The sequence below is a fragment of the Meles meles genome, chromosome 18 (genome assembly GCF_922984935.1).
Source record: "Meles meles chromosome 18, mMelMel3.1 paternal haplotype, whole genome shotgun sequence".
Classification (NCBI taxonomy): domain Eukaryota; kingdom Metazoa; phylum Chordata; class Mammalia; order Carnivora; family Mustelidae; genus Meles; species Meles meles.
The window spans coordinates 22,561,782-22,578,202 of NC_060083.1; the positions used below are offsets into that span (position 1 = coordinate 22,561,782).

At 58.2% G+C, this 16,421-nt stretch overlaps 1 protein-coding gene across 20 annotated transcripts in view; it reads right to left on the reverse strand.

Annotated features, from left to right (window-relative positions):
* MYO18A (myosin XVIIIA) overlaps positions 1 to 16,421 on the reverse strand; it is a 94,667-nt gene that overhangs the window by 29,188 nt on the left and 49,058 nt on the right. For 13 of the 20 annotated variants that reach the window (XM_045984514.1, XM_045984513.1, XM_045984515.1 and 10 more), the window contains 17 exons: positions 16,191 to 16,367; positions 15,621 to 15,834; positions 15,270 to 15,412; positions 14,549 to 14,649; positions 13,675 to 13,738; positions 13,318 to 13,462; positions 12,977 to 12,997; positions 11,664 to 11,675; positions 10,873 to 11,049; positions 10,559 to 10,649; positions 10,044 to 10,236; positions 9,174 to 9,260; positions 6,945 to 7,086; positions 6,632 to 6,791; positions 5,310 to 5,496; positions 4,763 to 5,006; positions 2,016 to 2,125 (listed from right to left, as the gene is read on the reverse strand). In XM_045984514.1, coding sequence (XP_045840470.1) covers positions 2,016 to 2,125; positions 4,763 to 5,006; positions 5,310 to 5,496; positions 6,632 to 6,791; positions 6,945 to 7,086; positions 9,174 to 9,260; positions 10,044 to 10,236; positions 10,559 to 10,649; positions 10,873 to 11,049; positions 11,664 to 11,675; positions 12,977 to 12,997; positions 13,318 to 13,462; positions 13,675 to 13,738; positions 14,549 to 14,649; positions 15,270 to 15,412; positions 15,621 to 15,834; positions 16,191 to 16,367 — 2,268 coding nt within the window. The remainder of the gene's footprint in view (positions 1 to 2,015; positions 2,126 to 4,762; positions 5,007 to 5,309; positions 5,497 to 6,631; positions 6,792 to 6,944; positions 7,087 to 9,173; positions 9,261 to 10,043; positions 10,237 to 10,558; positions 10,650 to 10,872; positions 11,050 to 11,663; positions 11,676 to 12,976; positions 12,998 to 13,317; positions 13,463 to 13,674; positions 13,739 to 14,548; positions 14,650 to 15,269; positions 15,413 to 15,620; positions 15,835 to 16,190; positions 16,368 to 16,421) is intronic. The other 7 variants (XM_045984520.1, XM_045984516.1, XM_045984528.1 and 4 more) reach the window with 2 other exon arrangements.

The window sequence follows — 16,421 nt, forward strand, 5'->3', positions numbered from 1 at the left end:
AGGAGAATGGATGGAGACCCCTCAGGCAGCTACTGGAGGGATTCACAGGCGAGGAGGCTAGAGCCTGACCCAGAGGGAAGAAAGAGACGGAAGTGCCGGGCCTGTGAAGGAGAGAGGGCCTTGCACCTGCAAGTGCGACGGGGTGGGGCAGACTAGGGGGAGGAATCTAGGGACACTGCACGGAGGTTTCTGACTTATGCAGCTGAACAGAAAACGGTGCCTCTCTCCAACGTAGGAAATGGAAGAGCTAGGGTAGGTTGGGGAGGGGATGGAATCTGTGTGGTCCGAACATGTGAGTTTGAGATGCTACAAGGCACACAGGTAGAAAAGTCCAGAAAGCAGCAGACAGAAATGCACAGCTGAGGTTCAGGAGAGAGGCTGGGCTACAGGTATTGATTTGGGAGTCGTCAATGCATATGTGGTAATTGAAGTGATGGGTGTGAATGAGGTTGGCTGGAAAGAGGTTGTAGACTAGAAAGCACAGACGGTCAAGGACAGCGGCTCAAGGAAAAGAGAGACCTTTACTTCAGGGGCAGGTAGGAGAAGGGACACTCAGAGGGACAAAGGCAAAGCCAGGAGTGGCAGCAAAAAAGCTCAGCCCAGAACAGAGTTGTCAAGAGAGTCAGATGTTGCCAAGAAGCACAATAAGGCGGCCATTAGCTCTGGCAACATGGAAGGTGGTGGGCAAGAGAAGACCGGGCCCAGGGCATCAGGGCCGGGTCCCGCTAATTCGGGTTCCACTGGGAGGAAAGAGCCGGCGGAGGAGAGGCCGAAGGAACAGGAGAGAGAAAACAGCTAGCACGGAGAGAGCGGGCTTTTGCGGAGCCCCGGGGAATGGATTCCAAAGCACAGGAGGAAGGGACTGGATGAGGGGAGGGACACCTCTCCCACCGACCCACCGAGACAGGAGGGCGCCCGAGGAGAAGTGTACAGAAGGAAGAGGAGCCTTGATTTTATTATCACTTAGAGGCAAGGTCAACTGTTGAGCAGACGACCTGGGAAGGCAGGGGAGGAACAGCAGGGGAGGAGCTTGGAACAGGGGCCCGGGAAGGATGCGTCACTATGAAAAACTTGCTGGGCCATGTCAAGGGCCCAGTTGAGGCTGGAGACCATGAACCGGTAGGACTTTGAGTCCATCTGTTGTATAATTTTCTCCCCTAGCCCCTGGGAACCCCAGATGGAGGAGCGCAGATGCCGGGAGGCTGGCCCTTCAGCGTGGGGGTGGGGCAGGGCAGGTGCTGTGGGAGGCGTGGGAGAGCTGAGGGTGATGAGGGCCATGTGACCGGAGGGCTGGAGCAGGGCATCGAGACTGAGTGGGAAAGACAGTCAGAAGGAAATGCCGAGCAGAGAAAATGCGGTGGGGTCCAGAAATGAGAGGTCTCAACAGGGTCGAAGAGCAGGTGTCCTGAGAGGAGGAGAGAAGTGAGGTGCTCAGGCAGGAGGCTGTGGGCAGGGAAGGCCATGTTGGGATTTAAGATTTCTGAGGTGAAGCATTTCCAGGGGTGACAAGGTCCTGGGTGTAGCCGTGAGTGGGAGGCTGGAATAAAGGTCAGGGGTCAGAGAGAAGGGGGTTGTGGGGTGAGTCATCTACATGTACACCAAGGTCACCCAGGACACTGGCAGGTCCTGAAGTTTCCGAGGCGTCTGTGAATGTGGGTCTGTGACTCAGGAGGCAAGGCCACGGGGCTACCCAGGGTAACACCCGAAACACTAGTTCTTATCGGCCACCTGGGAGACTTGTAGATGATGACGAGCTCACCAGAGAGCGGAGACCCCCAACTCTGGCCTCCAAAGAGGGTGGCTCTTCTCCGATCCCTACAGGCCACGCCCCAGGCTACCTTCTCCTGACTGGCACAGCTTGGTGGCCACGGGCCCCTGTTCTGACCCTGGGTGGCCAAAATCAGGAGCCTGAGCAAGGGGCAGCCGGGCTCTCTCGAGGGGATGAGGGGCAGCTGCTCGGAGGGGTCGGGGCAGAAGGAAGGGGGTCCGGTGAGGCTTCTGGGGCCCAGACCTACCCGCCTCTCATCCACCACAATGTAGTTGCGCCCATGTTTCTTGGTCAGGTGTGGGGCCAGGACATCGAAGCGGCGGCGGAACTCAGAGAACACCATGTGGTCCGGGTAACCTAGAAAGAGGGCAGGCTTGTCCATGTCCTGCCTGCTCCTGACACGCCAGGTGGCTGCTGGCACAGGACAGGACAGTCACCGGAAGGGGCTGAAGCTGCTGGGGGAGGAGAGCCTAGGGCTGGGGCAGGCCTGGGAAAGGAGGGTGGGGAGGAAAGAGGCAGGACTAGGGACAGTGGGCTTTAGGACAGTGGGCTTTAGGACAGTGTGAGCTGCCCTCCCAGGGGACTGTAGGGCTACAAGGGGAACGGGTTCCTTTAGAGGGATGCAAGCGCCTTGTCAGTAAGGTGTGTGAACAGAGGACACGGCTGCCACCTTGGAAGGAATGTCACGGGGAAGAAAGATGCTTTCTAGCCTCCAAGTCTATGACTCTGCTACACCCAGAGAGAACACTGTCTTCAGGACTTAACAAGCACAAAGGAAATCAGGCCATAGAGAGTAGCTGAGAGGAAAAGTACATGGGCTTGGGGTTGGAATCCTGGCCCTGGCTCTTGGCACCGTGTGACCTTGGACAAGTCACTCAACATCTCTGACTCTTGTTATCCCCATCTTTCAAGGGGGGACCTGCTGTTACTCTGCACGGTAGTCATGGGGTTTGAATGAGAGAATATGTAGAAGGCACAGCTTGGCTCACGTGGGTGCTCAGTAAAATGCTCCCTTCCTTTCCTCGGTCCCTTGAAGCAGTATACAGAAAGGGTGCCCTTCCTGCTCCCATCCTGACCTTGAGCCCTAGGCCAGGTGACCCGAAGACTTCTAGATTCTCTTTTCCTGAAGAGCATTACCTCCAGCAAAGACCTACCTACTGCATAGGTTTGAGGCTGGGACAAGGGTCAGATGGCTTCTGGCTTGGAACAAGGTCAGGATAGTGGCCAGTAGGAGGTCACCCTGAGCCACCTGACGGGACCAAACCAACAGGAGAGAACCGAGAGACCCACTCACGCACACTCACAGAATTTCAAACTGAAAGGAGGCCTTAGACCAGATCCAACTCATCTTTCAGGCCTGGGGACTGAGGCTGAAGAGGAGGACTGCCGGGCTTGCTCAAGGTCACAGAGGCTGCAGCCAGAGGCAGAGCGGGACTCCAAACCCGGGCTCTTGAGAGTCCGTCGGGGGCTCACTCCGCTCCACCGGCCTTGCTAGCTCCGGGAAAGCCTCCAACTGGGAGATGAGGCTGATGCATGTGCCCGATAATTGAAACAGGAGGCGGGGGCCGCTGAGGGGCCAAGACAAAGTGAGCTATTGATTGTATCTGAATTGCAATTAAATTGATGGGCCAGGATAGCAGGTCTGGACGCCTGGCATCTTAATTAATCATCAGCGCTATCGATGGCGGCTGGGGGCTGGGCGAGGGGAGGGGGGCCTGCTGTTGCTGCCGGCCTCATCGATCTGCTTGTTTGAGTAAAGCACATTGATTTTGGTTCAGAGCGGTAACAATCTGGTTTTGAAATAATAAACACCAACTCCATATCAAGACGTGGGGACAGATCGATGATTTATTTTGAGCAGGGCAGGGAGCCCAATCTGTGGCTTTGGATGCTAAGGAAAAGTGATGGTGTCCATGGGGATGCCTCAACGGGACCTGGCTACAGGCGGGTGGGACCCTGCCAGTTCTCCTAGCAAAGGAAACAAGGGCAGAAATCCGGCAGCCCACAACCTCCCAGGCAAATGAAACCCTACTTGAGAGGCATGAACTTGGAAGTTGGTCCGTGTGGGTCAGATCTCGCTCTGCCACTCGTGAGCTGTGTGACCTTGGACAAGCTGGTTAACCTCTCTGAGCCTCAGTCTCCTCTGGAGACGGTAATGGTACCAACATCTCATGAGTATTATGAGGATTAACTGAGGAATGTGTAGGGTGAGTTCAGAATGGGTGCCTGGTTGCTATAAATATTTTAACAATGTTGAACAGTGGCCCCTTAAACAACGTAAGTTCCAGCCCCCGTGCAGTCAAAAATCCGAATATAACGACTGATAACCTCCTGTTGGCCGGAAGCCTTACTGATAACATAAACAGTCGATGGACACATTGCTGTGTGCGATGTGTGGGACGTACCGTATTGTTACAGCAAAGTAGCGAATGTTATTAAGGAAGAGAAAATACATTTCTCTCACAGCACTACACAAAGCCAGCGTCTAAGTGGACCCACACAGCTCAAACCCGCATTGGTCAAGGGTCAGGCTGACCTTTCTTGGGAATTGTAAGTGCCTCAGAAAGATCTAGCACCTCGTTTCTCACTGTGAGGGCGGGGGAGGGGGGAGTATGGCCCAGCCCACTCTCGGAGGTAGTTAGCACCTCCAAGCGGATGGCTCTATGTGGGCACAGGTCTGCTGCTGCCGGCAGAACAGGGAAAGGGGAAGAAGGGGTTGTGTGAAAGGGGCCTGTGGGGAGGGGATGAAGAGGACTGGAATACAGAAGGGAAGGGAGAGGAGGAAGAAGGGAGTCAGCCAGGGGTGGAAAGAAAAAGAGAAAGGAACAGACTGGGCTGGAGAGAACCACCCCCCCTCCCTAAGAGATCTAGGACTAGCCCAGAGACAGGAGGGGTGCAGTACCCCTCTAGCCTGGCAGGTCACATGTGGAAGGTGGGGAGTGGGGGGAGCAGCTCTGGAAGACGGAAACAGGAGCAGAGAGGGACCCTCCCCACCTTGGCGGTACATGCGCATGGCATCCAGCAGGCGGGAGCCCCGGAGCTGTGCACGCAGCAGGGGTACGTCCAGCTGCAGAAGTCCGGCCTCACAGTGCTCTCCCGAGGGCAGGTCCAGCTCGCTGCTGCTGCTGACTCGGCGGGAGGCTGCAGATCGGGGCTCCCCGGCCCAGCCCTCTGCTACAGGCAGGAAGCAATGCACGAAGTGCAGCTTTGATTTCTTGATGGTGTCAATGAGGGCGTCCTGCCAAAGGGAAAGGGACAGGCCTCAGTGGCTCCTGGTGGCCCGGCTGGTGCCCAGGAGAGCGTCTCCACTCCTTGTAGGATGGCAGGCATCCTGCCGCTGGCTGAGATGGGCCAAGCGTGGACAACTCCGCCCTCCCGAGGCCTGAGGGGCCGCTCGGGCAGTGGCACTGAGCAGAGGACCCACCAGCAGCGATTAATTCCAGGAGGAGGGATGCTGAGTGGGTACTGGGTAAGCCAGGGCTCCCCCAGAATGGCCAGAGGAGCCCCGAGAGGGCCCTGGGGCCTAGACCGGCTCACTCACCACCTGCAGCTTGATCTGGATGCATAGTGACTTCTTCTTGACAGCCGCCATGCCCGTTGTGAAGGTCTTCCGCATGCTGGTAGCCCGGCGCAGGGCCAGCTGCGAGCCGCCCTCCAAGCCAGCAATGGAGCCCGACAGCACCGTGGCACTGCCCGCCCGGCCCAGAAACAGGTTGCTGATGATTTTCCTACCAGAGGTGGAAGGGTGAAGGAGGGAAAGAAGTCACTTTGAGAGACTAGGAGAGGGCGGCCTCCCTGCTCCTAGGACACCCCTAAGTCCCCCATATCGCCCTGGCTAGGGGTCTGGATTATCTGGCCTGGGGCTGCACACCCCATACCCTAGAGAGAAACTGGAGGGAAATCTACAAACAGGAAGAAGACAAAACCATGGGGTGGGGGTTGGGGACAGAAGTGTGATCTTCTCTTCTCCATCACCAGGAGGCCAGAGGTCCAGGGTGCCAGGAGAGATTAGAGCCCAACACTCTCTATCATACCGTATAATCTGTGTATGACATCTACCGGTTGTTATCTGCCTGGCCCCCCCGCCACCTGCCCCCAACTGGGCAGCGAGTTTTGTTTTATTTACTGCCATCTGCCAGGTACCTAAGAAAAAGAGTAGGCGCCCAATAATTATTTGCTAGATAAACAAATGGATGACGGGCCTTATGGGACTGAGGGATTTCTAAGGCTACTCCTGCCTTCTTTTAAAGTTTTTATTTGTATCTTATTTTATTTTTTTTAGTAATCTCTACACCCAGTGTGGGGCTCAAACTCATAACCCTGGGATCAATAGTGGCATGTTCTTCCGACTAAGTCAGGTCCCTCATTTTTGAAAGTGTTTTTTGTGGGGTGCCTGGGTGGCTCAGTCAGTTAAGCATCTGCCTTCAGCTCACGTCCTGATCCCAGAGTCCTGAGATCAAGCCCCGCATCGGGCTCTCTGCCCAGCAGGGAGCCTGCTTCTCCCTCTCCCACTCCCCCTGCTTGTGTTGCCTCTCTTGCTGTGTCTCTTTCTGTCAAATAAATAAATAAAATCTTTTTTTTTAAGTGTTTTCCTTTTGTTTCATTTTGTTTTGTGTGTTACTCCTGCCTTCTATGAAGAACGTGGGGGTGCTATTCAAACTTCAAACTACAGGCCCCTCCAACCAGGCGCATCCCACTTCTACTCCAAGAGGCCACCCCCAGGCTCCCAAGACCACTTGGCTCTGGCTGTTCCCTCTCCGGAAGCTGAGGCCATCAACCCTGCTAGTGAGGGGGCCTCTGAGACCAGGAAGCCCAGAACCAGCCCCGGGGATGGGACATGGGCAGGGTGAGTAGCATTCTTACTTCTGGGAGTCCTGCAGGAGCCGGGGGGCGTTCTGGGTGGCTGGGTTCTGTTTGGTGTAGCTCAGCCAGCCAGCCACGTTGTACTCAACCCAGTTGGTGCCATGGCTGTGGCCCAGGAGGAAATGGTGTGGTTTGCTGCTGCGCAGGAGGGGGCTTTGGCCTGGGGGAGGGAAGAGGAAAGGTCAGATCATCAGGGCACAGGCCCCGAAAAAGCCCAGGGACTCAGTGAGACCTTCTGGGCAGTACCGTCTCAACTCATACAAGTGGGTCCTCAGGAGAGGAAGCCAAAGAATCCCCCAGGGGTACGATCTACCTTTTTTGTCGCCTTCCTGGGGGCCATAGTAGGAGAAAAGGCGCTCCAGGAGGGCATCCTCGGTGGCCCCTGGTACCAGTGCCTCCTCCTCCAACAGCCAGAGCAGGCCCCTTGCCTCGTCGGTGCGTGCCAGCGAGCGGACCTGCAGAGAAGTGAAGAGAAGCCACCGTGTCCCATGGAGCCCCCGGCGCAACCACAAGCTATAAACTTGCTACACATGCGCACAAGTACACACCCCACTCCCAGCTCACACCCTGTGGGGCAGCTGGGCAGTGAGGGGAAAAGGGAGCCGGACGGTGTTAGAGAAGCCCACAGCAAAATCTCCCGCCTAGGAATTGTGTCCAAAGTCACCAAAGGCTGAAGGTTTCTCGTGAACCATCCTCATCCTCTCAGAAGTCACAAGGGCCGTGGGTGAGCCTGAGGCATTGCCTCCCAGGTGGATGAGATGAGATGAAGTCTGGAAGGCCCCGGGAAGGGGGCATGGGCCAAAGGAAGCTGTCAGCCAGCAACGGCTGTGGGGTGCCCTAGCCCCCAAACAGGGAGGATCCCAGAGAGGAGGGCTTTGAGCACAGGTGGGACTCCTGCAGGGTCAGAAACTCAAGTGCAGGAATGGGTGGAGTCGGGGTGATGGCAGAGCGCATGTCCCCAGCTACAGGGAAGGGCTGCCCGTCAGCTGCAGCCAGCCGCTGTCCCGGAATAACACTGGCCTTGTAAAGCCTCCAGCTTTTAAGAGGATTCTGATTTCAAAAACCCTATGCGGGGGGCACCTGGGTGGCTCAGTGGGTTAAGCTGCTGCCTTCGGCTCAGGTCATGATCTCAGGGTCCTGGGATCGAGCCCCACATCGGGCTCTCTGCTCAGAAGAGAGCCTGCTTCCTCCTCTCTCTCTCTCTGCCTGCCTCTCTGCCTACTTGTGATCTCTGTCAAGTAAATAAACAAAAATCTAAAAAAAAAAAAAAACCCTATGCGGGCCACACAAACCAGGCCTGTGGCTGCATCTGGTCTGAGCTGCCTTTTCCATGACATTTCCAAGACTTCCTTGAGCAAGGATGGAACCTTTCTTACACCCCATTCCTGCCTGGCCTTTGGGGACCAGGGAAACAAGAGAAGTAAGAAAAGTGCCATTTCTCTCTCTCTTTGCACCCAGTTGCCTGCATCTTCCCCCCACCCCATGGCTGCCTGAGGGAGTCAGTGTGACTAGCAGGAGGAAGCAGAATGTGGCCAAGGACGGACAGGGAGCTAAGGTCCAGAGGGTCTGGAGCTGCATGGCAGGACCAGGCAATGAAGTCATGGGACAGTGAGTGGCAGACTCCACATCCAGGGGCTCCTGTCCCCAAAGGTGCCAAGGTCCCTCAGACAGGGAGAGCAAAGAAGGGAAGAGATGGCCAAGTCCCATCCAAACACACTATCTGACACACTGTCCCTTCTAAGCCACATGGACTGACTCCCCACATCTCTTGGGAGTGGCAAAGGCTCTCAGCGGAGGCCAGCATGGGAACCCAGATGTCAGGAAAAGAAAAGCCAGCTTCCCTTAGCGGGGACATGGAACTTGGGCACTTGAAGTACTAGTCCCAGGGGACACTCACTCTCCCTAGGACCCTACCCCCTTGTTAGCACAGCAGGGCCTGCCCACAGGGAAGAGGGAGGAGGAGGCAGGGGTCGGAGCAGAGGATGGGAGCAGCAGCCTAGCAGGAACATCAGTTCTCTAGTAAAGTGCCTTCTGAAACTTCCCTAACTGAAGACAGTCAGCAGATGCCAAGTGCTCATCAGGCCAACGGCCCCCAGGCAGCAGAGTGCCCAAGACCCCCGTCCAAAGTGTCACAAAGCCTGTCCCTAAGGTGGAGGGGTGAGGGGTGAGCGGCGAGGGCTCCCATTTAGAGCTAGGCACAGACTCCTCACCCACTCTGCTTGGCCGCACCCATCTTTTGGGGACAGCGGGAGGGATGACTCTATCCTCTGGGTCCAGCCCAGCTCTCACCACCAAGGAGGAGACATCAGGCTCCTGGCAGACACATGAGGCTCAGCCAGGCACAGGACAGGGCCTGGGGAGGAGGGAGCTCAGACACCCAGGGGCTGAGGCTCTCACCGCACCAGGGCAGAAAAAAGTGCCGTCGTCCTGGCCAGACCGGCCAAGCAACCCCAGCAGCCAACATGGCGGTGAGGGCTCGACTGAGGGAAAGGGACAGATGAGGGGAGGAAGGGTCAGCCCAGGCCCTCGCTACAATTCCTACCAGGGACTGATGGGAGGCTTGGTCCACAGCTGCCACGGAATCATTCACAGTGGGCTCCAAGTCGTCAAATGCCAGCTCGATGTTCTCCTAGGAGGGAAGGGAGAGAGGTGGTGAGCGCAGGCCACTTGTGGGGTGGAGCCCTATGCTGAAGGCCAGGAGGGGGCGCTCGGCCAGCAAGTCCACCCTTCCATCCCTCTCTAGAGCTCCTCCCCTCCATCAGCCCCTCTGACAAGTGTTCGCCACCTCCCAAGACACCGCATGGCCTTTCTGGACAGCTAAAATTCGTTGAAGCTTCTTTAACACCGAGCAAAAGTCCCCTATTCCTGCTACTCGCACCTGTTGACGAGACTACACAGAATAAGCCTACTCTCGACTTCACACCGTCATCTTTGAAACACCTGAAGACAGCTGTCATTTGCTTCCTGAATCTTCTCTCATCCAAGATAAATATCCTCCCCAGTTCATTCATCTCACCTGCCCATGAAGTAGGATTTCTAGATCTTGTCCCATCTGGGACACCCTTCTATGAAGGGGCCCTACATAACCAATCACTGTCCGAAGAGATCGGGAGCCAGGGAAGGCCCGGCCGGACCCACATGAACACAGGAACTGTGGGGTGGCAATTCATGGGGCCTAGGTGGGTGCCTCGAGGCTGGGCAAGGAGGGGTTCTCAGGGCCCCGAGTACATCTGCAACTTCCTGGAGAGCAAATTCTCTACAAAGGAAGGACGAAGTCTGGGGCAGGACAAGACTACCGCTCCGGGGTGCACAGGAAGACAGAAATGACAGCAAAAGTGGGGAAAGTGGGGCCCAGGAGGCTGAGGCGGGCGGTAGGAGGGGAACATCCAGCTGAGGCAAGGTCAAGTGTTACCTCCTTGTATCTTTCTAACTCCTGCACAAAGGTGCGCTCGTGGAAGAGTCTCTGCAGCCGGTCCTGAGCGTAGTTGTGGCACAGCTCCTCAAAGGACGCTCCGCGGGCTGACCCACCCTGCTCCGGGTTCTGGAAGCCTGGAGTGTCCACAATCATCATAGAGCAGAGCGAGTGCTGGCTGGACTTGAGAGCCCTTCACAGGGAGAGACTGGGTCAGGCCTGGCCGGGGCAGTGCCGCTGAACAGGCCTCACCGGTCTTTCCATGGCACCCAGGCATCCCTCTCTGCCCCAGACAAATCTCCATCCCTGCCCTGATGCCCAGGACCCTGGTGGTGGGGGGCGGCGGAAGGCGGGAAACGCGCCTCTTCTCGCCTGTGAGGCCAGGGAGCCCCCTGCTGGTGGAGAATGGTGCTGCCTCGGCAAGCTCACCAGCCCGGAGGCATCAACTCCCCCTTTGTCTCAGCAGGAGGCTGGGCAGCTCCCGGCCAACCCCCCCTCACCTGCCCCTCACTCACCGGTTCACCAGGGAGACGAGAAGGGTGAAGAGCTCACTGTAGAGGCCAGACGCCATGCCCTCTAAGCACTCCAGTGCGCTCAGTTTGGGGCCTGCAGGGCAAGAACATCAGCTCTCCCTCCTGCCCCTGGGGTCCCCGTGGGGGGTATACTCTCTAGTCACCCAGAATCAAGTCAGCGTGGGGCCCTGGGGCTGGGTCTCTCCCTCTGAAGGAAGCATCTATTCGCCCCTGTGGTCTGCCCCGGCCAGAGCAGACCACAGTGAGGCCTCGCTGGGGCCCCCCAACCACAGCCACCTGCCAAGGGGCTTGGGCACCTGTGCCATCTCCCAGGCTGCTCTCCTCAGGGCCCTGGCGGAAGGAGGTGGAGCGCTGCAGGGTGCCGCCCTTGTGCTGGTGCTTGAAGATGGCTGAGGACAGCTCCTCCAGGCTGCAGCCCAACAGGTATGCGGCCTTCTGGGCCCACTCGTGGCGGGCAAACTGCCTGCGCCCAGCTACGGGGTAGAAAGAAAAGAAAGGATCTGGCATCTCAGGTCTTCCTCCTTAGTCCTTTTGATGACCGCTGTGCCCTTTGGCTCCCATGGCCAAGAAATGGGGAGTGAGCATCTCTTGGGAGTTAAAACCAGCCCTGATGACATCAGAAGGGCTTTAGGCAAAACAGGGACAGCTGGTGAGCAAGCGAGGGAGTGTGGCTGCCCGCACTTCCGGCGTCCCTTGAGGTCCTAAAAGAGGAGGGAACTCCACACCGCTGCCACCAGAGGGCACCCAGGCAGCTCCAAACATCTCTTCCACAGGGCCTGGCCTCAGGGATGCCAGCACGGGGAAGGACAGTTCAGAGGGTGAACCAGGCCGCCTGTGATGAGCGCAAGGGCCACTTGTGCCTGTGGGGGACACGTCATGAGAGTGTTCTAGCACCTCCCCCTTCCATGAATGCACCGGGACCCTCTCCCTTACCTCTAGGCAGCTGCCAGGGGAGACCACCGCCACCCACCCGCGGCCCAACAGTGGGGAAGAGGAAGAAGCCGCAGGGGAAAGGGAACAGCCCACACAGACAGACATGTGTCTAATCACAGCAATTAGGGAAAGCTAACAAGAAACAAGGTTTTACCTTCAGCAGCTTCTGTAAGGCAAAGGACCAGCATGCAGCATGCAAAGAAAAACAGCGTGTTAGCAAACAGTCATCAACAGAGCCCGCCAGGCTCACGGGAAGGGACTGTGGTGGTGGTGGTTGTGGGGGGGTTTGGAGGGGGTTCGTGAGGATGAGCAGGCGAGAAAACAGAAGCACATTCAGACTCAGACACAAAAATACACACAAGCGCAGACACAATCTCAAAGGAGAACGTTTACGGATGTAATTACGGTCGCTCACACACACACACACACCTACAAAGACACCACTCACGGACACACACAGACACACACACGTGCACATGTGCACGCATCCTCTGGAAGCCCTAAGGAGGTAACGGACCCTGCGCGGCAAGGCACGCGCGCCGACACACCCAGACCTGTCCGCCGGCCGGCGGCGCTGAACAACTACAGGTTCATAGGGAACCTGGTCTCCGTGCCTCCCCGAGTGGAAGAACTTCCTCAAAACACAGCCACACGCCTACCCCTCTGCCCACCGATGCAGTCTGGAGACAACTTCTTTAACCCAGAGCCTGCTTTCTCTTTGGCAGGGATGCCTCCCGCTGGGATCGCAGGACCTGGACTCCTCACCACCTGCTCCTCTGAGCCCCGGCCTGCCCGCCCGCCCACCAGTACCCCCCCACCAGGGCTTTCTCTTTTCGCCCCTGCCCCAACAGCCTCGGTCCCTTCGCATCTCTGAGAAAGATGGAGTCCAAGCCCAAGGGCTGTTCAGAGGCAGTGCCCCTCTAAGAAAGGGGAGGAAGGGGTGAAGAGGTGCTCCGAGTGCCCGCCCATCGCCGTAATCTCAGAGGAAGGCAGCAGAGCTCCTCCAAGCCAGGCCAAGCTCGAGCCATTCACAAGCCCCCAAACCCAAGTGCCAGAGCGGCAGCCCACTGGTTACCGCGGTGCCTGCTGCCCCCTAGTGGTCTCCACCCTGCCATGCAAGAGGAGGAGACCCCTGCTACCAAACCGGTGAGAAGGGAAGAAGACTCAGGGAAAACTGGCCTCGGAAAGCCCCAAGACGCAAGCCCACCCTACCCCATCTGAGCCCCATGGAGGGCATCCTGAGAGGCCCCGGGATCAGGAGGCAAAATGAGTCGGAGCGGCCAGGCCTGGGATGCTGAAAAGCCTCAGGGCCAGCAGGCACCCTCTCCCCGCTCTATCAGGGACTTCTCCCAGGCCAGTCCCCTCCATTTGGACAGAACAAGCCAGTCCCCAGAGAGAGCCCAGGGCCACCACCAAGATGGGACAAGGTGGCCTCTACCCCCCCAGGGAGGGGCCAAGGTCAGTTACCCGCTTGTTCCTCGGGGGCCTCTGTCAGGGAGGGAATAAAAAGCAGAGTTATTTCAGGGGGACTGCTCTGAGTTAGAGCCCTTCTCCTCCCCCTCAGCCTCCAAACTGCCACCCCCCTGCTCTCCACAGTGTTCCGTGTCACTGCTGTCCAAGTCCAGGGGCAGAAATGCTTCTCTGGGTGCTCGAAGCCTTCTGCTCCAAGCTGGGGGACTGGGAAGACAATGGGGGGAGTCTGCTAACAGAGATGTCTATGCTGGGTAAAGACAAACGAATGCAGGGACAGGGGCCTCCACGAGCTTTCCCAGCGACAAGCTGCGTGGTCAAGACCCCTGGCAGGTTACCTTTGGTGGCGCCTGCAGCCCCCAGGTGGTAGATGGCAGCCAGGATGAGCCAGCAGGCTTTCTGTTCTTCTGGGGAGATGCCCAACACCTTCATGGCGGTCTGCAGCTTACTGAACTGTTGAGCCGCCTTCTGCTTCTCCTCAGGCTGCAGGGACAGATGGGCACACAGGCACCACATCTCAGAGGTGCTGTCCCTCCCTGCGCACCTCCTGCTTCTGGGCCCTGGGAGGGCAAGGCTGGGGAGAGCTGCCCAGCTGCAGCCCAGCTCCTGGTCCTCCCACGGGATGCTCCAGGCCGCTGGAGGCGGCCCCACTCCCAAGGCCCAGGGCTGCCAACCCTGTCCCCATAGCCCCTCACCTTGGCCAGTGGCACAATCCCAAACACATTGTTCTCTGCCAAGTGGTTCAAGTGAAGCTCTGTCCTAGGGGTACAAATGAGGCATCAGCACGGTGTGTGGTCCCCATGCCAAGGGCCATCTCCCTACCAGGGTGGAGACGGACGGATCCAGCTTCCAGACTCTGAGTTCTGTCTGCCCATCAGGCCCTACTGTCAGGCCAGAGGCTGCCACCTTCCCTAACTGGCCTGGATGCCTGGTCAGAGCACTGGGCTCCCTAGGCCAGGTCACCAGAGATGCTCTGGTAAGAGTGTCCAGCCAGACCCCTGAAAGAGAGCAAGGAATCTGCCTGCAGCGTGAGTCCAAACAGGACAGAGACCGGGCTCTCAGCGACAAGAAGACCTAAGGAGGATAATATTCCGGAGCTGCTTTTATCCTTTTATCCTTTTTCCGCAGAATAAAGACAGCAAGTCTGAGGGTCGAAAGGAAAGAGCCCAGCAGACAACCAGCCTAGATGGCAGGGAGGGCCAGGCTGGAGGGCGCTGAAAAAGGCCAGGCTTTCGGCTCTGGTGTGGACCCAACAACCGCTCAGCCCCACACTAGCTGGGTGACTACAGGCGAGTCCCTGACCACCCGTGCCTTGCTGTGCTTTCCTCTGCAGACCTGGTTTTTGGGGCCACAGAGGTCCTAGCAAGGCTCCGGGAACATTGAATTCTGTGCCCAGGGCTCAGGAACTCCCGTGGGGTAGTTCCCCTTAGCTTGGACCTCATGTGTGGCAAGCCTATAGTAAACAGATGGGATGGGATGCAACCAGGTGACAAGATCCAGGAGCCAGGAGTGAGCTGGAGGCCAGGGCACCAGCCCACGCCTGGCCCCGTTTCCTTGGCCCCATCTCACCTGAGGGTGCCATCCCCACAGGCCAGCAGGTAGTAGAAGACATTGAACGTGGCCTCACCAGCTGGGCGTCGAGCCACACGCAGTTTCTCCAGAAGCATCGTCTATAGCACAGCATGGGAGGGTATGGGCGAAGGGAGTGGAGCCCTGTCAAGCCCCTCCTACCCCACACCAGAAAGAATGGGGCCCCTGGGAAGAAGCAGCGGCAGCTGACCCTCCACCAGAGGCTAGCTCCCCCCAGGCTTGGAAGAAGACAGGCCCAGCTCCCAGAGGGGCCCTGCTGCCCTGCCCAGGCCCCTGGGGAACAGTCTTCTTAGGGAACTGGGCACTTCATGGTGAGATGTTTCATTTAGTCTGGTAGGGGGTCAGCCTTGGCTGGACCTCACTTTACTGACAAGCCAGTCTTAACCTGGGTGAAATTAGCCAGAGAGAAGCCCCTTAGCACAGGGCCAGGGCCCAGGAGTAGGGTGCAGCCAACCGCAAGAGTGGGCAGGACACTGAGGCATGCCCCACTCAGGGCCAGAGGTGGGGGGGGGGGCGGAAGGCTGCAGGGACAGAAGACACGGGGGGCAGAAGGGTGAATGCCCAGAGTGGAGCAAACCAGCCCTGAGAGCCAGGGTCCATTTTCGTGGGGTAGAATCCCTGGAAAACCAGGCGCAGGAGAGAGACTGGTTTCTATGCCCTGAGTCCAGGCCGATCTCTTACCACCCTGAAGGTCCCTCACCTGGATGGAGGCTGAGGCCACCTGGCCGGCTTGGTCAAAGTCCAGGGAGAGGATCTGGGAGAAGCGGGTGGCGTTGCCGTTCATGATGGTAGGGCTGTTCCCAAAGGCTTCCAGAAGGCTGTACAGAGCCTGCCACTTCTCCACTGCAGAAGACAGGCCCGGGGCCATAAGGAAAGCCTCCAGAGGCCCAGCCCAGGCCTACTCCCCCAGCATGCAGAGGCTCAGTGTTACACTGGCCAGGCTGCCCAGGGGGTTTGGGGGACACAGAGAAGCCAGGGAGGAAAAGAGATGGCACCTAAGAGGCCCTGCCAACCCCAGCCCCTCTCAGGTTTTCCAGGTGTCCTGTCTCACCGGAAAACACCTTGTTCCCGCTGGTGCCCGCGATGGCGGCCAGGTACTGCACCAGATGCTGGCAGCTGGTGGTCTTGCCGCTGCCACTGGCGCCCAGGAGGATGACAGACTGGTCCTGGCGGCTCATCAGCATGGCCCTGTATGCGGTCTGAGCCACGGCGTAGACGTGGGGTGCCGTGTCCTCTCGCCGACACCCCTTGAACATGTGCATCACCTTGGATGGGAGGGGGATGGAGGGAAGGGGTAAGGCTCTTAGCAGGTCCCACCCAGACACCCCTCACTCCCAAGGTCTGCCTTTCTGGGCCTTTTACTGCCAGGGGGCTGAGGGACTCTGAGGCTAAGGCCATGCGTGGAAATGCAGATTCTAGCCCAATTCTGGCCTTGTTGGAGGTTAGGGAGAGGGCCTCAGGTCCCCACCCCCTGAAATGACTCCTCTTTGCCAGGTCAACTGTGAGAGCGGACAGGAGCCCAGTGGGACGCCAAGGGGAAGGCACGGAGCCAGGGAAAGTGGGGTAGGTAGGACATGGACGGGTTGGTGAGGCAGCAATGGTAGCCTCGGGGTTGCCGCACCTTCTCGGAGTACACGGCGGGGGCCCCCCGGGGGCTGAGGACGAGCAGGCTGGGGCCAGCGTACGTGTGCAGCAGGCTCGCACCATAGCGCTGGCGCAGCGTGTGGAGGACGCTGGACTCATTGAGGTAGACCAGTGAAGCCAGGTCTTCCAGACGGTCGCAGGAGGGAGCATTAGCCTGTGTGACGGGACAGGCAGGCAGGCACTGAAGATGCAGAACCTGCCTGCACCG